Below are 23,057 nucleotides of genomic sequence, written 5' to 3'. Positions count from 1 at the left end.
GCTTCAGATGTTGTGCCTAGGCTCTTCACAGGGCAAGCACAGTTCAAAGAGCAACCCAAGAGTCCAGGCTGTCATGCTGAGTCCCATATAGCCAGCTCCCACGGCAAACCTCCCACTGCAGTGTGGCAGAGGTTTCTGAGGTGCATCTTCTCTTCATAGGTTACAGGGTAAGTGCTTGAATTGCAAGGGGACCAGATGCCACTGCCACCTCATGTGTTGTGACAGACCCCTTAGCTGCTTCTTTTGAAAGGCTATGAAGGGAGAGGTAATGGTTTGGTTAAAACTGGGGGAATTAGGAAGTGCTTGTATATCTTATTAAGAGTCCCCTTACCTTTCTCTTCCTCTTTGGGGAGGAGAGCTGGTCTTGGGTAGCGATCATGAATTGTCCCCTTTGCTAAGGAGGCTCTTTCTTGGCTTGCCTTTGGTTGGGTAACTACATGTGGGTGCTGTAAGATATGGTTCACTCCCTGGCAGCACCTCCAAAATATGGGCCTGGGAGAGACTCCTGCCTGAAACCTTGGAGAGCCACTGCCATATATACAATAACACAGTACTGAACTCTGTGGACCAATGGTCTGACTTCGTATAAGGCAGCTTCCTATGTTCTTATATTCTGGTTATTTTGAGCACTGTCGGAGCTGCAAGGCTTCCTGCATGACCAGCCCTTTGTGCAAGCTGAGAATGTGCCCAGAATTTTATCTGATGGAGAATATGGGGCACACTCTTGGATCATTTGGGGACACTCCCCCCCCCCACCTTATCTGGAATAGAATTGTAATAAACTAGAGTCAGCCCTGGTCATCATGGAGCAGTTGTGCTATTGAACAGAGGAGCAAGCATCTTGTGGTATTTCAGACTTCAAGCATGCCAGTTCAACACACCAAGGCCTGGAAGCTACTTGGGGACTGTACAAACTGACCCATGCTAGCTTGAAGACTAAATCCTGGGACTAGTGGAAGCATTATTGGTGGCACTGACCAAAGGAGTGGTTGCTTTTGAAATGCTAGGGACCCCTTCTTTGGAGTGGAGAGCCAGGTCTTGCACAGTGTTCCCTCTAAAAGATTCCCAGATGATGTTGACTACAACTCTCAGAATCCCTAGCCAAAGGCCATTGCAGCTGAGGATGCTGGGAGTTGTAGTCAGCAACATCTGGGAATCCCTGTAAGAGGGAACACTGGTCTTGAGGTGGCAGTTCGGCACAGTTTGCCTTGGTTTGCCTTTGGATGGGTGATTGTGTGACCACTGTCTGCTGAAAGATATGAGACTGTAGCTTAGTGGTAGAGCATCTGCTTAGCATGCAGGAGGGCCCAGGTTCGATCCCTGGCAACATCTCTAGGCAGAGTTGGGAATCACCAGCTAGAGCTTGAAACTTTGGAGAGCTGCTGCCAATCTGTGTAGCCAACACTGAGCTAGATAAACCAATGGTCTTACTCGGTAGAAGGCAGCTTCCTATGTTCCATTAATTTTGTACCTCGGTTGTCCATATATCACCTCCCAACCTTCCTCTTTAGTGCTAATTCTAGCAACCAGCAGCATAGGAGAATACTACCTGGAGGCAGCCTGGAATGGCCTGAAATTTCAGGTAGTTTTGGAAATGGCTAAAGAGTCAGGTTACATTAAGAGGTCTCCATGCCATTTGGCACTTCTGGTATCAAACACATCATGTAGAGCAACTCTCCACTCTTGCTCTTGGTTCTGCCACCCAAATGTGGCTTTCATTTTGATCCCTGAAGTTCAGGGCTCTGTCCCTCGGTTTCTTTTGCCCTATTGGTTACAAGATTGGTTTCCCAGTCTTGGGTCCCCAGATGGAAAGGCCATTGTGACTGGGGATGATGGGAGCGAACAAGAACTGGCCCTTTTTCAGCTCCATCTCAATGGCCGTCTGGCTGAAGTTAGTTTAGTCAGTGAGCCAGACCCACACATTTTGGTCATCGGAACCATCTTGGGGGACAAATGCAATGTCTGCCGCCCCCTCCCCGCCCCCCCCCCGAGATGGAAAATAGGTGATAATACTGTTGCACTTGCAGCTTTCTCTGTGTTGTCACTCTTTCTTTATCCTTACCCTCAAATTATTAGGGTAAAATTGCAGTCATTTTTGTATAGATGAAAGGGTTAGGGTAACAATGAACAAATTGTACTCTCTCCATGGAATAATCTTTGGTGGACATTTCTGCCAATTTTCATTTCCATTTCTCTCACAGCATTGATAATATTTTACATCACTTTTATTTTACATCACTTTTTAGAGCTTTTAAAACGTCATTTGAAATTTGGGCATTGCAGGCCCGATAGTCCAGACAATAAAAGCATGATAACACACTGAAAACCGAAAGTCTTACAATCGTATCCATCTCTAGTGGTGTAGACCTTATCAAAAATCATAATTGCAACACCCTCTGATGGTACCAACCACCACCACTACCACCACCCCCAGCTGACTCATGTACTAGTGGAACTTATAAAGCTGCACTCCTGTCCATGTTTGCTTGTGAGTAAACCTAGTTTGTCTTTATTGGGGCTTGTTTGGGAGTAAACATGCATAAGGTTGGGCCCTTAGTAACCCAAATCCTAGGCATGTTTACTGGGAAATAAGCGCCACTGTGTTCAGTTAGGCTTCTTCCTTCCTGGGAAGCATGCATAAGATGGCAGGTTGTAAGTATTTTGTTTTCTAGCTGAACACCTGTTTTCTTTCTCCTAGCATCGTTGGGAAGCTCACAGCTTGCTTGACTGATAATGCCCTGATATGCGTCTTTCAGAGATAGTGGATAGCTACTAGAAGCTTCTCGTAAGATGTTTGCCTGGTCAGTCTGCTCAGCTCCCGTTTGTCTCTTGTTTTCTGGCTGGCGCCAAACAGAGCAAAGAAGCAAGCACTGCCATTTAGTTCCACCTGCTTAGCGGATGGGCTGGATTTGCCGGAGTCTGGCAGATCCAGGTAGAACAATCTGGCTGTCTGCCACCTCTGCATCAGAGTTCTCAAACAGAGTGTCTCAAAGACTCACTTGTTCAAACTCTGCTGGATGAGATCAGCACTGTTTGCTTGGAATTGCCTGCAGTGTTTTCAGATGCTGCTGTTACCAAACGTGGGCTTGTTTCCGGGTGACTGCACAAAAGCAGCTGCCCATCAGGAAACAAGCACCCTTCTAGGTTTGTGTGGGTGGCTGCTGCAACAGAATGAGAAAGGTTCATTTACATCGCTTAGTGTAGATGCTCACAGGTTTAAAGACTGATCTTATCGTTTCCTCCAGTCCTCCTGAGAGGGCCCCTGCTTTGGACCAAACTACTGTCAGATCAAGATACAATTCAGCACAGGGCTTCTCAAACTTGGGTCCCCAGCTGGTGTTGGAATACACTTCCCATCCCCCCAGCCACAATGGCCAAAGCGGATGATGAGAGTTTAGTCTAACAGCATCTGGGGACCCAAGTTTAAGAACCCCTGATTTGGAGAGTCCTCCAAAGGTAAAGGAAGGGGCAGACCTTGCGGTTTAATGGTAAACAATGAAAACAAGATTTTTCTGCTCTCTCCATTTTCTTTAACATTCCTAAGTGATACTTGTAATTGTCTTGTGGAAGGTGGTCTCAGTTGAAGAGTCTTACCCTCTCCTCCATTTTCCTTGGAAGGTGAACTGTCTCTTGTGTATTTGTAGAGTTCTGGGTGTGTCCACAAAGGCCATGGAGAAGAGGCTGGAGGACCATTTCAGCATCAGCCCTCTGAACCTATTAGGAGACTTCCTTGGTAAAGCTGCCAAGTGCCTGGGCCGTCTTCACCTGCTCTACATGTGTGCCTGCCTCAATGCCCTCTGTTCTTCTACAGGTGACTATTCACAGTTCTCTTTCCTGAGCCGTTGTTTTAATAGTAAAACTGCAATAATGTTGTTGTTTCTAACTGAATGCCTCAAATCTGAACTTGCTTCTAATAGTTTGAAATAGTCCCAGTCTCAAGGTCTGGGCAAGAGTGAGCTGAGCAGCATAGATGTGACCTCTTATCCCCCCCCCCCACTCCTGTGGGGGACTTTGACATCAAAGGGCCCAGGGGAGATGGCTGGGAAGCAACAGAGCAAGACCCGACACAGCAGACACTTACTGATGTACAAGGTAGCATCAGTGGTTTCCTTACACCAGGGCTGCATAACAGCAGCCTTCCTGCAGATGTTGGACTACAACTCCCATCATCCTGGAGTGTGCCTGGGGATAATGGAAGTTGTAGTCCAAAAACTGCTGGCAGCCCGAAATTGCACAGCCCCGCCTTACACTTTGTTCTTTCACTTGGCCTCATCCTGTTTCACGTGGAGACCTCACACATTTTCCCGCTGCGCCACTTAAGGTGTCTGGGCATACATACCCAGGTGCAAAAAATAAGTATGAAAAACACCCCTGCCCTCACTCAATTGGTTCATCATTGCCAGATTTCAAGGCGGGGTGAATCTTCTTTTAGATTGTTGACCCTTTTGGGACAGGGAACCCTCTTTATTTATTTATTTATTTTTGAACTTGGTTCAAAATGGTGGTATAAAAGTATTCAAATTAGTACTTGCAGTTTAATTCCATTTCTGATTCAAATAAAAAAACATAATTAAATTATTCAGATTAAGAATACTTGACACTCGTTTGAAAGCAGAAAAGGTAGCAGAGTAGTTTATTAAGTATCTTCAAACAGTAAATAGTTGCACAGAATTTTCTCAGTGAATTAGGAACATAGGAAGTTGCCATATGCCGAGTCAGACCATTGGTCCATCTAGCTCAGTTCAGACTGGCAGCGGCTTCTCCAAGGTTGCAGGCAGGAATCTCTCTCAGCCCTATCTTGGAGATGCTGCCAGGGAGGGAACTTGGAACTTTCTGTTCTTCCCAGAGCAGGTCCATCCCCTGAGGGGGATATCTTATAGTGCTCATGCATGTAGTCTCTGATGGCAGACCCTGCTTGGCAAAGGGGACAAGTCGTGCTTGCTGCCACAAGACCAGCTCTCTTCCCATATTCTTTATTCCTCCCTTGTTCTTGATAATTTTAGTTTTGCTAGATTGTTTAGAATGCTTCTTGCTGTTTTATAATTTTTAATCTTTGTTGTAAGCCACCTTCAGTCTTTTTGATTTGGCAGTATAAAAATGTGAGGAATAAATAATTTGAAACATGGTTTTAAAATAAGATATCCAGTTGGTAAACTTGAACTATCAAGGTCTTTGGTGTTGGTATGTTTGTTTATTCATAAATGATCTAGAAGTAGGGGTAAGCAGCGAGGTGGCCAGATTTGCAGATGATACCAAACTCTTTCACAAAACGGATTGTGAGGAGCTCCAAAAGGATCTCTCCAAACTGGGGGAGTGGACGACAAAGTGGCAAATGCAGTTCAATGTTGGCAAGTGTAAAGTGATGCACATTGGGACGAAAAACCCCAACTTCAAGTATACGCTGATAGGATCTGAGCTGTCGGTGACTAACCAGGAGAGGGATCTTGGGGTTGTGGTGGACAGCTAGTTGAAAGTGTCAACTCAATGTGCGGCAGCTGTGAAAAAGGCCAATTCTATGCTAGGGATCATTAGGAAGGGGGTTGAAAATAAAACCGCTAATGTTATAATGCCCTTATGCAAAATGATGGTGCTGCCACACCTGGAGTACTGTGTACAATTCTGGTCACCACATCTAAAAAAGGGCATTGTTGAACTGGAAAAGGTGCAGAAGAGGGCAACCAAGACGATCAGGGGCCTAGAGCACCTTCCTTATGAGGCAAGGCTACAGCACCTGGGGCTATTTAGTTTAGAAAAAAGACAACTGCAGGGAGACATGATAGAGGTCTATAAAATCATGCATGGTGTGGAGAAAGTGGATAGAGAGAAATTCTTCTCCCTCTCACGTAAGACTAGAACCAGGGGTCATCCCATGAAATTGATTGCCAGGAAATCTAGGACCAACAAACGGAAGTACTTCTTCACACAACGCATAATCAACTTGTGGAATTCTCTGCCACAAGATGTGGTGACAGCCAACAATCTGGATGACTTTAAGAGGGGTTTGGATAACTTCATGGAGGAGAGGTCTATCATTGGCTACTAGTTGGAGGGCTAAAGGCCACCTCCAGCCTCAAAGGCAGGATGCCTTTGCAATGAAGTAACAGCAGGAGAGAGGGCATGCCCTCCATTCATTCATTCATTCATTCGATTTCTATACTGCACTTCCAAAAATGGCTCAGGGCGGTTTACACAGAGAAATTGCAAATAAATAAGATGGAACCCTGTCCCCAAAGGACTCACAATCTAAAAAGAAATATAAGATAGACACCAGCAACAGTCACTGGAAGTACTGTGCTGGGGGTGGATAGTTACTCTCCCCCTGCTAAATAAAGAGAATCACCACATTAAAAGGTGCCTCTTTGCCAAGTTAGTAGGGGTCAACACATGCCTGTGGCTTCCAGCGGCATCTGATGGGCCACTGTGTGAAACAGGATGCTGGTCTAGATGGGCATTCTTGGGCCTGATCCAGCAGGGCTGTTCTTATTTTCATGTTTGTTTGTTTGTTAGAAAGCACAGCAGGATCACTTATATGGAGATCGTTGCATTTGATCTCAGTGGGTTAGTAGCTTGTGAAACTCTTCTTCTAACCCCCTTGTCTCCCATGTAGTGGCTCCAGGCTGCTGTTGTCTCTGTTTAGCAAGTGGGAAATTTGATTAAACTGATGTGCAGTAAATGAGTCATTAATCTCCAGCTTGGCATGCACACAGAGAGTTGATTAAAGATCCTGGGTTTATTTTGCGGGGTTGGGTTGTAATAATTTTTTGTTTAGTTAGAATTTATCTGCTGGCCTGTTTCACTTCCCTGAGGTTAGTTTCCTGTTTCTTGGGCTTATCAAAGTTGTGTTTGAGAAACTACTGGCTTTTTTGTTCAGTTTAATCATAGCAGCAGCGTTTTCAGGAGTACTCCAAACACAGATATGAGCCACAATAGGAGGAATGCATGCACAGAAACTTTGTCTGTCTGTCTGTCTGTCTGTCTGTCTGTCTGTCTGTCTGTCTGTCTATCTAATATTTTTGTATACCGCCCTAGCTAAACAAAACATTAAAATAAATTAAATGCTAAGAACAATTTAAAACAAATCAATAAACCATATACAATTTAAAAAGTTAAAAAGCCTGGGTAAAAAGATGAGTCTTCAGACACTTTTTAAAAGCCGCTAGAGACGGGGCGACTCTTATTCCCACAGGAAGTGCGTTCCAAAGTCTCGGGGCGACAACAGAGAAGGCCCGTCCCTGGGTGGCCACCAGGTGACATGTAGGTAGCCACAGACGAGCCTCCCCTGATGTACACAGGGGAATTGATTCCAAAGAAAGTGAATCTTGATGAAGTACAGAACACCCGCAGATGTCTCAGGGTTACCTTCAGCAGTCTTGACCTTTTGCAGCCAACTTCCGGGTATAAAAATTTAGTTAGTGCAGGGTAGTTTCGGTTTTTGGAGGCATTTTCCGGTTGGGACGTAAACATTAAAGGGGAAATGAGCCGCCTGCATGGCTTGAGAAGGGGTGGGGGATTTAAAAGTTAAAGGGGTTATTCCAGCTTCTCAGCTGAGAAGTGGTGGTGGGCTGCTATTTGATTTAAATTTTAAATCCCCAAACTCATGAATGAACAGCCTGCACCTCTTCTCAGCTGTGAAGAGGTTGGGAACTTAGAAGTTAAAGCCTGCCACTTCTTTTCAGAAACTTCCAGGAGCCTAACCCCATTTTCCAGGTTAGTTTTAAAGTTTTGAATATTGTGTTTTTAACTTTCATGGCATTTCTGTGTAACTTTCTCCACCCTGCCCTCAGTATTCAAGGGCTTCCTGTACCATTGAAATCAGTGAAGATGTTAGTCTTGATTAAATTAAGTCCCATTAATTTTGATGAAACTTCGTCAGGATTAACTTTCTTTGTATCCAGCCCATTATTTGTACTTAGAGGTTTCAAAGTTTTTATTGAGCAAAGACGTTTTTCTCACCCCACCCCTGCTGCCCATACATTGAGGTTTCTGTGACATAAAGCATTGGCAGGATCATGGCCTTTTTAAATAGTCATTTCAAAATCTACTTCTGCTTGGTGAAACTTCTGCTTGAAAGTGCCAAATTGCCAGTTTTGTGCATATTACAAAATGAATCCCCAAGGTTTCCTGGTAGGATGATTTGGGATCATTCTTATGAGCGTGAAATGAGCGTGTTTTGAAGGATCACTCCAGCATGCTAGATTGGCATGGTATTTTTTTTTTGTAAGACTCCCCCCGCCCCCAAAGAAACCCAACAACAAAGATTCACATTTCTCAAGTAATGAATTCTTTCTTGCCAGGAACGGTTTTCTGCTCACTCGTGGTATGTGAACAAGTAGGTGTTGTCTAGATGCCGTTTTAAAAGACCCAATTGTTTCCAAACAACAACAAATGGTTTCAGTTAAATAAGTATTCCCCCCCCCCGAAGTTAGTTACAATTGGAGGGGCCTCTTGTGAGGAAGGAATTCATGAATGTGGGTGAATTCATGCATTACTATTACTGTCCTGAAAGTGTGAAGAAAAATACACACTCAAAGGAAAAGATATATGTGGAGCTTATAAACAGGCAAGCAAAGCCAGGATAAATTTCTTCATAAAACATTGAGATCCAACAGCTGTCAAATAAGAACAGTTTCTTGAAAACCTATAAAGCCCTAAACAGCTTGGGCCCTGGGTTTTTAAGAGAACGTCTTCTTTGTTATGAACCCCACCGCCCATTGAGATCATCAGGAGAGGTCCGTCTGCATTCGCCACCGGTTCGTCTGGTGGCTACTCAGGGACAGGCCTTCTCTGTTGCTGCCCCAAGGCTTTGGAATGTGCTCCCTAGTGAAATAAGAGCCTCCCCATCTCTGACATCCTTTAAAAAGTCCCTAAAGACGCATTTCTTCACCCAGACTTTTAACTGACATTGTTTTGATTGTTTTAATGTTGTTTTTAGAATATTGTTTTAGAATTTTAAATTGTTTTAAATTTCTTGCTTTTAAATTTTTTGTTTTTTAATTAATGTTTTGCTTTTAATCTTGTTGTAAAACGCCCAGAGACATAAGTTTTGGGCGGTGTAAAAATATGATAAATAAATAAATAAATCCATCTATTGTTTGCCCTATTTTATAATAAGTAAGCTTGGACATCAGAGCTGTTGGCCAAATCTTTTTATACCAGTCAAAGGCAAAAGAAGCTCTTGAAGCTTTTTCGCTGAGCTGCTGTGTTAAGTCTTAATTCTGTTAGCAAACTTCTTGCTGGATCCAGATCCTTAACTAAAACCAAATCCTTCAGATATCCCCAGATATCCCACTCTTGGATTATGAAGAATATCCAAACCATATTGCTCTTGACAATTTCTAGTGTTTCTTCCCAAAAAGACTTTGTACCATTCCAGAAGATCTGCACATGACACTTATCCCTGCTAACTAGGCAAAGAGGCATCTTTCAAAGTAGTGGCTTTGCACTATGAGCAACAGGCTTCTATCCAGCCCTGACACAGCATCCATCCAGTGGCTGTTGCTGGTGTCTACCTTGTGTTCCTTTTTAGACAAGGTAGACACCTGCAACAGCCACTGGAGGGATGCTCTGAACAGTGGTCCTTCTAACTTTTTTCATCTTTGTGCAGAATGAGTTTTGTTCTGGGCAGCAGTATCAAGGCAGTGTGTGCCCACCTGCATTCAGAGTGGGGCCTTCCTGATTCAACCTGAGCAAGATCTAAATTGAACTGAGCGGACATCCAAAAACTTGTGACCGTGTGCATGCCTTAGAGGGAACAGTGGCTCTCAGCCATTTGGGGACAGAGAACCTTCCTCTTCTATGTACACTGCTTTGTGAACTTTTTGTTCAAAAGTGGTATATAAATAGTAGCAGTAGTAGGTGTGTGGTCTTGGAGCACATGATGCAACTGCTTTGTTAAAGCAAAACATGGGTGGATCTGGTCATGCCTGGATCAGAGACCACCTGGGAACCCTTTGTATGCCTCTTTGAGGTCTACCATGGAAGAAAGGCAGATTATAAAATAATATAAATAAATTATTATTTAACAATAGTGCCCAGGAAGGTTATGCAGACTTTTTTAAATGGGAGAGGATCAAATCAATATTTAATCTTAAGAAAACACTCTAAGTTTAAACTCATTAAGGTTAACTGAGATCAAGGTTCTTGCCACATTTCTGTGACTCCACAACCACTCTTCTTGGATTGCCTGCCTGCCTACCTTCCCTTTTTAATTGACAGATATGGCAAAAGTTCCAGTTCCATATTTTAGTGCATATACAATGGGTTGCATCCAAAGAAGTGCGAGTATAATAGTGTTCGCACAAGTGATCTTCTGAGGTGAATGTTCATCTGCTACCCATCCTTCATAGGTGGTTCTGATGGTCATTAATTTATCTAATGGTTATTAATCTCATTAGAAATTGTCTCATTTTAAAGTTTGTATTTGACCTGCATTTTCTGACAACTCTTGGCCCCCCATGGCTTAAATAATTTTAAAACCAAATTGCTGCCTAAACATACAGACATATGCAACAGATAACATAAAACAACCGATAGGTAAACTACAGGGTAAAAGCCTGGCGAAAAAGAAAAGTCTTTGATTTAAAAATCAACAAAGAAGGAACTAAACGAGTCTGCAGAGGAAGGGAGTTCCAGAGAAGTGGGGCAGCAACCGAGAAGGCCCTTTCACAGGTCCTAGCGCCCTGAACCTCTCGGAATTTGGGGACCGACAAAAGGGCCATCTGAGCAGATCTGACCGGACGGGATGTAATTGGATGGGAGAGGCGAGTCTGTAGGTAGACAGGTGCCAAACTCCACAAGGCTTTGAAGGTCAAAACCAGGACCTTAAATTGAACTCGGTAACGAATAGGCAACCAGTGCAATGACTGCAGGAGAGGTGTTACCCTGTCATATTTTCTGGCACCCATAAGTAAATGAGCCGCTGCATTCTGGACCCGTTGTAGCTTTCCGATCGTCCTCAAAGGTAACCCTAGATAGAGAGCGTTACAATAATCTAGGCGGGAGATGACAATGGCATGGGTCACTGTCGTTAATGCTTGCCGATCAAGGTAAGGGTATAATTGACGAATCAGATAGAGCTGGGCAAAGGCACTTCTGGCCACAGCCTCCACCTGCTGTTCAAGCAGGAGGTGTGAGTCCAAAAGGACCCCCAAGTCACGTACAAGCTCCTTTGGGGGGCAGCACCACCCCATCTAAAACAAGGTTCACATCCAGCTGTTGGCCAGTACGAGGGCTGAGTAAGAGTAGTTCAGTCTTGGTGGGATTCAGTCTGAGCTTATTTTGATTCATCCAGACCTTAACAGCTTCCAGGCATCGAGTAAGCATCGAGATTCTGCGTGAAGGCTATGAAGCGAGTCATTGGTGGAGTACACTGGCTTCCTCTCAGTAACTATTTAAGCAGTTCAGCTGGCTGTTCTGTGGCCACAATGCCTGTGAAACCTGCTTGAACCACTTGGAGGGGATTTGAAAGCCTTTCGTTGGTGCCATCAGGTTTGTTTGGATAAGAAAAGAGCACTTCACAGCCATTCAGTGGAAGGTTGGGAAAGTGGTCAGGTGACATAATGACTGTTTAATTGTTTGTCTTGGCCATAGGCCTCAGATTTTTGAGAAAGCCCAGAAGGAATCTGCTCTGCAGGTCTTTGAGGCCCTGGAATGGGTTCTAGGCACAGCTAGGCCCTGGGATTTTTTCTATTCATTCCACTTGTCTTCCCCTTAGGGCCAGTTCATGAGAACATCCTCCTCTACATTTGAGAGAATGCACCTTCCCCAGTGTCACTAAAGGATATGCGGGTGTGATCTTGGCACATCCTTTGATTGCATTTGAGTGGTGGTCATCTGAATCACCTCTCTAAACAGGCTGCAAGGGTTTTGCCAGGGGTGAGCATGTTCTCACCACGGCTCCATCCTCGTTGCCTGTACAGGAGGATGTTCATCTGAACCAGCCCTCTGGTTGTCAGAGCTCAAAACTGTGATTTAGCATCACAGCTGTGTGGTCGCTTAAGCTACACATCATACTCGCTATGTGGGAGTAGCCCCACTTCCTGGGGCTCTGCCCATTGGGAATTTTCAAGGTTCCCAAGGCAAATAAAACTGAAGCAGTAGAAATCTCTTTCTCTCTCTTGTGCCAAGGGAAGGTTTGTTGTCTATCGTTCTCTATCCTTTTGCCTCCCTTTCTCCTCATAGCAGCTAATGTTCCCCATGTGTTTGGAGGAGGAAGAGCAGGGGAAATTAGCTGCAGAGATAACTGTGGCCACAAACTATGACGTTCCTAGTTTTAAGCCCCAAAGGTCACTTGATTCCCTCTCAGAGAACTTGGAGGCTACCTACTCAGTACTCACCAGTGTCGCATAAAATCCCAAGCTCTCTCAAAAGCTTCACAATGCCACCTGTGCAGCAAGTATGAACAAAGCCCTTGAGGGATTTCATTTCTGCTGTATGTTTTATAGCACCTTTTCCCCTGGAGGTTCACCAAAGCCTGAACATCTTTCGGAAGCTGTGTTCGATTTCTGTTTAGTGACTGGGGTTTAGTGATTTGAGTTAAGCATATAGAGGGTTTATTTTAATTTACTGTGTGCGTTGGGAACATAAACATAGGAACTCAGGAAGCTGCTTGATCAGACCATTCGTCCCTCTAGCTCAGTATTGTCTACACAGACTGGCAGTGACTTCTCCAAGCTTTCAGGCAGGAGTCTTTCTCAGTCCTACCTGGAGATGTTGTGGATTAAACCTGGAACCTTGTGCGTGAAGGCAGATGCTCTACCACTGAGTTATGGATACAAATGCAAATATAAAACTTGCAGTCTTAAATGCTTAGTGGAAGCCAAGTGGCAAGACAAAATTGTTTCAGATGTTCTGCTTTGCCCAACTGTGTTCAGGGGCCAAGTGTGCTTCCCATTTCCCTCCCCCCCCCCACTCCGCCCCACTCTGGCAAGAATACTGCATTGTCTGTCTTAATTATGCTGTGATGAATTTTTATGGTGCTCTGCAAATTAATCATTCAACAGGGTATATCCAAATTTTGCAATAATCTAAACTGTGCTTTGCTTCAAATTTATTTTTTAACACGTGCTGGAGGACTAGTCTAAGACATCTTCAGGGATTTGTTGAATAACCCCCTTGAAAGTTGGCCCTCAGCCCCTCTCATTCGAGAACTCCTTTGTTGTTTTCTTTTAGGTGAACTTTGGGGAAAGGCTGAACAGTTAAACCCACACCTTGTAAGAGACAGCAACATATAATTTTTCTTTAAAGCTGTCAGTACAATTTTCCATAACAAATTGCAAGTATCATGGAAACCTTGACTTTACAGATATCTTACCTTAGATGTTATGACACCTGCCCATCCTCAACCCATGTAATGAACACTTGTACCTGACAGCCTCTTTGCTCCAGAATGAGATGCTGTTATGACTCAGACATGGAGTGTGAAACACAAGATTTTGCACTGCAGGATGTAATGAGGAACACAGGTGTTTTTTTTTTTCCCCTTAAAAAAAAAATGCATGCCCATTGCCCAAAACTTAGTGGCATCTGCAGGATTCATTTCTATAAAAGTTCACTGCGCCAATTGTGCTCATAGTATCAAGCATTTGAATTGCAAAAGCTTCAAAAAGAGGGAAAAGGAGGTTCCAGAGAAGTACAGACTGTTTGGTCAGTCCAACTTCAGTGCTGGGGAAGATACCAGAAGAGATTATAAAACAATCCATCTGCAAGCATCTTGAAGATGATGCTGCAGCATGGATTTGTTGAGAATAAATCCTGCCAGCCTAAACTTATCTCTTTTTTTGATCTGGTTACTGACTGAGTGGATTGTGGGAATTTTGTGGATACAGGTTGAGTACCCCTTATCCGGACTGCTTGGGACCAGCAGTGTTCCGGATTTCCGACTTTTCCGGGTTTTGGAGTCTTCTATTTACAGTACTATACAGGGTACGAGTGGAACTCTCGCAAGAGTGCGCAAGAGTTCCAGCTGCAAGCAATAATGGTGGCGAGGAGGTGGACGGCTGAAGAGGCAAACGGAGGAGGCCGGAGGTGGTGGGGACGGGTGGAAGGGCAGCAGCAGGATGGCCCGGCCCTGAGGGAGGCAGTGGCAGGATGACTCTGACCCTGGGGAAGGCAGCTTGACTCAAAATTTTTAAGTGAGCTGAGGCATTTTGGGGGTGGTTTTTTTGTTGTTTGTTTTGTTACAGCGTCGTGTCCAGATTTCGGAGCATTCTGGATTTCGGGTGTCCAGATAAGGGTTACTCAACCTGTATAATTTATCTTGATTTCTTCAAAGCATTTGATGAAGTTCCCTGTAACATTTTTGTTAGCAAACTGGTCACTTTACGCAGTGATACAGATGAATTGGAGTGTGTTCAGAGGAGGGCAACTTCAGGGGATGGAAAGCAAGTCCTATGAAGAACGGCTGGAGAAGACTGAGGGGGACCCAGTAGCCATCTTCAGATATCTAAAGGGCAGTCTGTCATGTAAGAGTGTAAAAATTTGTTCTCTGCTGCCCCAGAGGACAGGACTAGACCTAATGGGCCTAAATTAAGGGGTTATAAGGCTACCTTAGTGAATTGACCAAGGTGAGATTAGAACTGGTTGACCTCCCCATTATCTCTGCCTGTATACCAGCTCAGGCTGCAAAAAGAAAGCAAGTATATACAAGAATATAGGAATATGCAGCACATCTGGGTAATACAGGATATGTTTCAGATTATCTACCTCTCCTTATCTGTACTACCTTTTGAAACAAAAATGTGCGGAGAACAACTCTGGTGTCTCGAGAAAGCAGTACTTCAGGTCACTGTCTCTGCCATGTGCTCATCATCTGAGCACTCCCTCCCAGCTGTTAAGGCCACGTGCTTGTTACGTCTTGGAGCAAAGGGCTTTGTGCTGATAAAGACCTTGGCAAGGTGGCTAGACTGTCCTGAGAAGGCTTCACCTTGGAAGCCGTCACCTGTTTCTACCCAGGGCATGCTTTCTGTGGTGGGATGTGCTGGAGTTCAAGCCTGCCTCAAAATCCTGCCTGCTTTCCCACTTCTGCCAGCCTGTCAGTCCTTTACTCCAAGGTCTAGATGTGTGGACACTGGTTGTAGTGGTTCACTGCATGGGAAAGGTACTCAGTACATTGTTTGTGTTTCTCTCTTAGTTTCCCCATATATTTCAGGACTGAGTGCTGGGGCTGACGCTGACCAGGGACTCTCAAGCTTGGGTCTCCAGACATTGAACTACAACTCCCATCATCCCCAGCCACAGAGGCTGTGGTGGCTGATGCAAGTTGTAGTCCAGCATCTGGAGACCCAAGCTTGGGAACCCCTTCACTAGGCTGTTTAGCCTTGTAAGGGTAGTTGATCTTGTGATAGCAAGCATGAATGGAGTCTTTGTTAAGCAGGATCTGTCTTGGTTTGCATTTAGATGGGTAGACATGTGAGCACTGCAAGATATTCCCCTGTAGGGAATGGGGCCATAGCTCAGTGGAAGAATATCTGCATACTTGCATGCAGAAGGTCCTAGGTTCACTCCCTGGCATCTCCAGGTTAGGCTGGAAGAGACTCCTGCCTGAAACCTCGGAGAACCACTGCAGTCAATGTAGACAATACTGGGCTAGATGGACCAGCAGTCAGACTCGGTATAAAGCAGTTTAATATGTTCCTAAATTAAACCAAGGCTTAACAAATCCCAGGCGCCAGGGAGCCATTGTGTCTAGAAATGTACCTGTGGCACCAGACTAAGCCCTTTGGGCGTTGTTCCTCTTGGTGCTTCCAAGTTTCAACCAGACTGAGATTCAGAGGTAGAGTTATTAATTTGTTACTTATCCCAGGCAGCCTTGTTTCTCTTTTCTTGTAGGGGATAAAGAGAAGGCTGTCTGCTCTGTCTTGCCCCTGCCCCATAATGTCGGTCACTAAGTTCAGCAATTTTGTCAAGTGTCCATTGTCTGGCTCCCAAATTTTTGGGCTGGCTCCTAGATCAAAAGAAATTGGATCCAGGCCTGAATGGAGCTCAGTTTGTCAGCCTCTCTCCTCAGCCCCCTGTACAGTGAGAAAGATGAGAACTGTAATTGAAAGCAGAGAAAGGGGCAAGTAGATGCTCTCAGCCAGGAATTTTTCTAGAGACTTCATTAGACTGATAGGTTTGTTTGGCTCGAAACACTGTCTTTGGTTACATTTCAAATAAGGCGAAAGTCGGGAAGGTTGAAACTTGGAAGCGCCAAGAAGAACAACGCCCAAAGGGCTTCCCCAGCTCCCCAGCTGGCAAGGCCAGTGAGTGTGAGCATCCCAAAAGAAATCCTAGTAGGAATTGCAGACTGAGAGAGAAGAGCCCCAAGTGAAAGTGTTGTGGCACACAGGGGTTAGGGGAGAAAAGCAGTTCTTTTAGACTACATTGCATTAACTCCGTAATTGCTGTGATAGCTTTTTCTAGCCATATGAATATATGTTTGAAGCTGTCTGACATGGAGTCCAGCCCTTGGTCCACATTGGTCAGCATTGTCTGCACTGATGGGTGGGGCTTTGCAGAATTTCAAACAGGGCTTTTCCTAACCCTACCTGGAAATTCATTCATTTATTCATTCATTCGATTTCCATACTGCCCTTTGAAAAGTGGCTCAGAGCAGTTTACATAGAGAAATAACAAATAAATAAGATGGATCCCTGTCCCCAAGGGGCTCACAATCTAAAAAGAAACACAAGATAGACACCAGCAACAGTCACTGGAGGGATGCTGTGCTGGGGGTGGACAGGGCCAGTTACTCTCCCCCTGCTAAATAAAGAGAATCACCACTTTAAAAGGTGCCTCTTTGCCAAGTTAGCAGGGGACTTTGCCAAATTAGCAGGGAAAATGCCATGGGTTGGACTGGGAATGTTTTGCATGCAGGTGCTCTGTTGTAGATCTAAGCTTCCCTTCTCTATCCTTCCCCGCCCCCCTTTAAAAAATGAAATTGCACCATTTGTAAGCAGTGTTTCCTGTAACAGGGATTCCTCATTGTTGCTGACTACAACTCCCATAATCCCTAGCCAAAGGCTGTTGCAGCTAAGGATGCTGGGAGTTGTAGTCAGCAACATCTGGGAATCCTTGTTACAGGGAACACTGTTTGTAAGTGAACTAATGATCTTTCTCTTAATGTCTCAGTAGCAGCAGAAAATATCCTGAGCCAACTGGGCAGCCTGTTCTAGATAGATAGATCAATAGATCAATAGATTTTTATTTGTATTAGTTATTTGCAAAACAGCTTGCTCTAAAGATGTTCTGACCTGGTTTGTTGCAATATTCCTGGTTTACGAATTAATCTGCCAAGTGGCTTCTATTCACAGGAACATAAGAAGTTGCCTTATACCGAGCCAACCATTGGTCCATCTAGCTCAGTATTGTCAACACTTGGCTGGCAGTGGCTTCTCCTTGGTTTCAGGCTGGAGTCTTTCCCAGCCCTACCTGGAGCTGCCAGGGATTGAACCTGGGACCTTCTGCCTGCAAATTAAGTGTTCTACCACTGAGCTGTGGTTGTATCCCCATAGAGGTGGCATACATGGGTCTCACATCCATGAACTGATTACACCAAGACCTGCTTAGCTCCAGCACGGTGGCTGTATCATGTGCCTCTACTTCATGCTCCGAGACCCCAGCACAGCAAGCTTTTAAGACTTCCTTTGCCAGAAGCTTGGGAGCTACTGGCATGAATTAGTGGCTTGGGGGGCACAGAGTCGGTCACTAAATGGCAGTTTTGTAGGGATGTGTCCGAATCATTTCAGCACCTCATTAGCGAGGTGCCAAACCGATTCAGGCGGCTGCATCCGAAATGTATCGGTGGGGAGCGAACGGCAGCTTTAAGAATAAGGCACGCGGTCCTTACCTCCTGCTCCTGCCACTGTTCCGGTCGTGCCACTGTCCTTCCCAAAAGTTGCATGTGCCTAGCGCTGCCACCACACATGCCCCTTTGGGAAGGTCAGCACCGTGTCTGAAACAGTGGTGGGGCAGTGTTGCGTGCCTCATTCTTAAAGCTACTGCTCTCGCCGCTGCCCATGACTGCCTGAAACTATTTGTGCACATCCCTGCAGCTTTTGGGAGGTGGAGCCAGTCACAGAATGGCAGCTTGTACAAAACTCCATGATCTCTGGGAGACTTTTGCTGCAGAGCAGGAGAGGAGCAAGAGAGGCTGCCTTGTGGGAGAAGCAGCTGGAGAGAAATTAACAGGCAAGAAAGTAAAAGCAACCCTGATCACTGAGAGAGAGAGAGAGAGAGAGATTAAAAATGGCACAGCCCCCACTCAACCAGGCAATCAGACTTTCAGTATTGGCTGGAAGGGAGGGAGAAGTGAGCCCAAGTGAGAGCTATCAGTAGCTGATGAGCTACCCAATTCCTGCCCCTGCTGTAGGAGTTGGCTGTCTATTTTAGAGTGCCCTTAATCCTTGGAACACTGAAAATAGGGATCTAATCTATTGGAGCAGCAAAGGCTGGTGGTGATAGTGTTAGGATGAACTCCTTTGGCAAGGGGTTGTAAAAGGCCGTTCCCTGGCCCATCTTTTCCTTTTAAAAAAACTCCTGCAAGTTTCAAAGCATTGGTTTGCACTATGCAGAACAAAGAGTTGTGCTTTGGGTTGAGGATAAACTCACTTGATCTTTATCAACTTGCAGCTTGTCTCAGCATTGCCTTGCTGGATCAGGTCCAGTATTCTGTCTTCAACAAAAAGGTAAAGTTGTCCCGTCGAGTCGGTGTCTACTCCTGGCGACCACAGAGCCCTGTGGTTTTCTTTGGTAGAATACAGGAAGAGTTTACCATTGCTTCTCCCCACACAGTATGAGATGATGCCTTTCAGCACCTTCCTATATTGCTGCTGCCTGATACAGGCCTTTCCCATAGTCTAGGAAATATACCAGTCAGGATTTGAACCGGCAGCCTCTTGCTCCCTAGGCAAGTTACCTCCCCGCTAAGCCATTAGGTGGCTATATGTCTTCAACAAAGGCCAGTCTAATTGTCCCGGAAAGCTCACAAGGTAGAGAGAAAGATCCCCTGCTGTTTGCTTTTCACATCCAAAAATTAGAGGTATACCACTTCCAAGTGTGGAACTTTTGGTTTTAGTTATTTTAGTTAATTTTAATTAATTTTTTAATTTTAGCTTCTCCTGAATTTGTCTTGTCTTCATTCCAAAGCCATCTGAGCTAGTGGCCATGACTATGTTTTGTGAGAGTGAATTCCATAGGCTTTTATGCATTGAATGAAGAAGTGCATCCTTTGTCTGCCACCAATTGGTTTCATTGGATGACTCAAAATCGAGCATTGTTTGAGAGAGGAGAATAATTATTGTTTTATAAGCCTCTTTGTTTGGAGTTCATGTGTGGAATGAAATACAGAGAAACCTCAGTTCCCTGGACCCCAATACTCCAGAACTTCCTAACAGTGTTTGAGGAACTGGAAGTTCAGGCATCTTTTTTCTTCAACGGCTGTGCTGGGCACATGCTGTGTGACCTCATGCAGGAAAATCCCTTTCCATGTCCCAAAGAGTGCTTTTTGCTTTTTGCGATAGTGTTCACTTATTATTTTTTTGTTGTCTATCACCTCCCATGTTCCCAAAACTGCATGTTTTGTGCTGTGAAAACTTAGTATAGCAGCTTTTGTGACCACATGCTTTCTGATGCAATTTGCCAATCCAGACAGTCACCTAATCTGGATTTACCTTCCCTCCAGTGTTCTCTCCTAATTTTTTCATCTGTATGCGGAATGAGTTTTGTTCGGGGTGGCAGTGTGTGCACATGTGCATTCAGAGTGGGGCCTTCCTGATTCAACCTGAACAGGGTCTAAAATTAACTGAGTGGACATTAAAAAAAACCGTGTGAGCATGCATGCACACACATGCACCTTATAGGGAATACTGCTTCCCTCCAATTAGTCTGGAAAATCAAGGTTTCTCTGTAGTTCCATATGAGTGTGTATAGATAACATGACTGTGGTGGACGCAAGAATACCAAAATAAATGTACAGAGGAGCTTCTGTTGTATCCCTTTGTGGGAAACGTGGTAATTCTTGCTCAAAAATGCTTATACATCTATACATTTATTAATCCTAGCTGTAAAATAGCTGCTAATTGTGACACACTCTCCATTTCCACAATCCATAGGGCTGCACGCTGTATATCATCGGGGTGGCCAACTAAAGACTCACCAGCTCTTCTTGGACTCCGGCTCCCATCATCCCCAGCCACAATTTATTGCAGCTGGGAATGATGGGAGCTGTAGTCCAACAGCAGCTGAAAAGCCTCAGATTGGCCACCTCGGTATATTACATGCACATGGGAGATTTTTAGTCTCTTTTTCCAGTGGCAGCCTCACATGCTCTTCTCAAAATTGCCTCCAAAGGTTCCCCCAGGGCCCTCCGGAATGATATTTCATGAGCTGCATCAGGCTTGGCTGGAAGGAGAAACTGGACACATGCATACCTCGGCCCTTGTGGAAATGGGTTTTTCAAGCTTATTTAGATATTGTTCTGGATTTGGCCAGCTAGCATCGTAGTAAGATGCTGTTTCAGGCACTTTTGTTAGTAGCACTGTGTGTGTTGTTTGTGTTAAATTGTATTTTTATCCCAACTTATCTTGTTTTAAATTGTTGTGAACCACTTTGAGACCTATTGGTGAAAACTGTTTTAAATAATATAAATACAGTTAGCTTTGGATTTAAAGAATGAGCAGCTCGGGTTCTTAAAGAGTACTTTGGGGATGGGGCAGGCACCCTGTTTCTTCCTTAAAAAAAAAAAAAAAGGTACACATTGCTGGCTTTCTTTGTGTGCGGCTAAGAGATAGGAATGAATCTCAGCTAATAATCTCCCCCAGTATCGAGGGAGGGAAGAGCACCGTATGTACAGTAGTTTCATAATTGCCCTTGGATGCTATTGTACAGTTTCAGGCCTTCAGTTCTCAACAGATGGAATCTGTGACAACCACATCATTACCAGCAGTGTTGGATGTTAGCTCTGCAGTGTTACCATTCAAAGCCGCCTCCTTGACAATGTAGTCATTTCAAATATGCTCCAGGCTGAAATTCGATTGGCAGGCTTGCAAAGCAGGTGTGTTTTCCTACTAGTCATTTCCCCCCAGCTACCCAACAAGCCAAAATGTTTGGTCCAGGGGAGTGTGGAGATCTTGAGTAGCCTGTACAACGGGTGGTGGCTCTATTAGAAATTGTCGTTTTTCTGCTGTATGTTCTTGTGGGAGAGCCTCATCTGACTTGGGAGCTGTTAAAGCACAGGCAGAAATGGCCCTCGGTAGCTGTGCCAAACCCAGCTCCTGCCAAGTTAAGGGGGCGAGGTCCAGGGACTGAGCCAAGGCTGTGTCCAGTGGGGCAGAGGCAAAGAAGCAACAAGGCAGGTCTATTGCCAGAAAGCAGCAGCAGAACCCTCTTGTTGTCCTGAACAGAGAACAAACCGACCTGGAAACTCTGATTAGAGTCGGGCCTTACTTACCATGTAACCCACATGACCCACTCTGGCCTATTGATATGTAAGAGGTTTATTTGATGATCTGGATTGTTAACATGTAGGTACATAGGAAGCTGCCTTATACTGAGTCAGACCCTTGGTCCATCTAGCTCAGTATTGTCTACCCAGACTGGCAGCGGCTTCTCCAAGGCTGCAGGCAGGAATCTCTCTCAGCCCTATCTTGAAGATGCTGCCAGGGAGGGAACCTGGAACCTAGATACTCTTCCCAGAGTGGCCCCATCCCCTAAGGGGAATACTTTACAGTGCTCACACATGTAGTCTCTCATTCAAATGCAAGCCAGGGTGGATCCTGCTTAGCAAAGGTAACAATCCTTGCTTGCTACCACAAGACCAGCTCTTCTCCCATAATGTAGTTCTCCCCACCCCGCTTACTGCAGCTTAGTAGCAGAACACAAACTGTGTAACCACGCAGCTCTCCCTGACAAAGAGCCAGCCTGCAGGCAGTGTGGGAGAGAGAGGAACCACCCAAACTGCCTTGTTTGCTGCTCCCCAGGCTCATTAGCAGAAGCCGTTACTGGTCTGTACTGCCCATGTTTCATTGCACAGAATGTTCCATGTTCAGGACCTGGAAAACCAGTGTTTTAACTAAGTTTCTGATAAATTGTCCTTCCACACTTTGTAACTACATGAGGTAACCCTGCAGTCCAAAGCTGTGTACACTGTTAACTGCACGTTGTTGATTACTGGGGCAAACAGGCCCACCCAGATTATAACAATGCAGTAAGAATTCTGTCCATTGTTATGTATGAATGGGACCTTTGCCAATACCTCTATGCCTGCACTCCTGACCAGGGACAAAATGATCTTTCAGTCCTTGGCAAGACAATTTGCAAAACAGTTATAAAGGTTTGAAGAGAACCACTTCCCAGTTTAAATAGATTTGAGTTTTAGAACTCCACTCTCCTCACCCCTCAATAACTGGCATTTCTCTTCTTTGGGATACTGCTGTACATATGGAAGCAGAGATTGTAGCAGTGCGGAATATCGTTTTTGGTTCTCGTTGAAAGTATTTTCACAGGGGTTGGTTCCAGGGAACATGAGCAGAACAAAAACAGCTGCTAGTGCTGTTTCACAAATGCTTGTGGAATCTGCCATGTGCCGAGTCAGACCACTGGTCCATCTAGCTTAGTATTGTCTACCCAGACTGGTAGTGGCTTTTCCAACGCTGCAGGCAAGAGTCTCTCTCTCAGCTCTATCTTGGAGATGCCAGTAAGGGAACCTTGAACCTTCTGCTCTTCCCTGAGCAGCCCCATCCCCAAGGGGAATATCTCCTAGTGCTCACATATGTAGTCTCCCATTCATATGCAACCAGGGTGGACCCTGCTTAGCAAAGGGGACACGTCATGCTTGCTATCACAAGACCAGCTCTCCTCCCAGGCTCAGTAACAGAGAAGGATCAAATCCCTGGAACCTTGAACATGGGAAGCTGCCATATACTGAGTCAGACCATTGGTCTATCTAGTTCAGTATTGTCTTCATAGACCGGCAGCGGCTTCTCCAAGGCTGCAGGCAGGAATCTCTCTCAGCCCTATCTTGGAGATGCCAGGGAGGGAACTTGGAGCCTAGAGGCTCTTCCTAAAGCGGCTCCATCCCC

The 23,057-nt window shown here is 45.0% G+C and overlaps 1 protein-coding gene and 1 non-coding gene across 3 annotated transcripts in view; both read left to right on the top strand.

Moving 5' to 3' along the window:
* Positions 1 to 23,057, top strand: part of KIAA0319L (KIAA0319 like) — an 81,186-nt gene that overhangs the window by 5,899 nt on the left and 52,230 nt on the right. For both annotated transcript variants that reach the window (XM_053267195.1, XM_053267194.1), the window contains exon 2: positions 3,645 to 3,811. In XM_053267195.1, coding sequence (XP_053123170.1) covers positions 3,670 to 3,811 — 142 coding nt within the window. In that variant the 5' untranslated portion in view covers positions 3,645 to 3,669. The remainder of the gene's footprint in view (positions 1 to 3,644; positions 3,812 to 23,057) is intronic.
* Positions 1,261 to 1,334, top strand: TRNAA-AGC (transfer RNA alanine (anticodon AGC)). Its single transcript has one exon. It is a non-coding gene; the product is annotated as a tRNA-Ala (tRNA).

Source organism: Hemicordylus capensis, chromosome 7, assembly GCF_027244095.1.
Source record: "Hemicordylus capensis ecotype Gifberg chromosome 7, rHemCap1.1.pri, whole genome shotgun sequence".
Taxonomy (NCBI): Eukaryota; Metazoa; Chordata; class Lepidosauria; order Squamata; family Cordylidae; genus Hemicordylus; species Hemicordylus capensis.
Note: the sequence above shows the minus strand (reverse complement) of the source record. Positions and strands in the feature narration are given on the sequence as shown.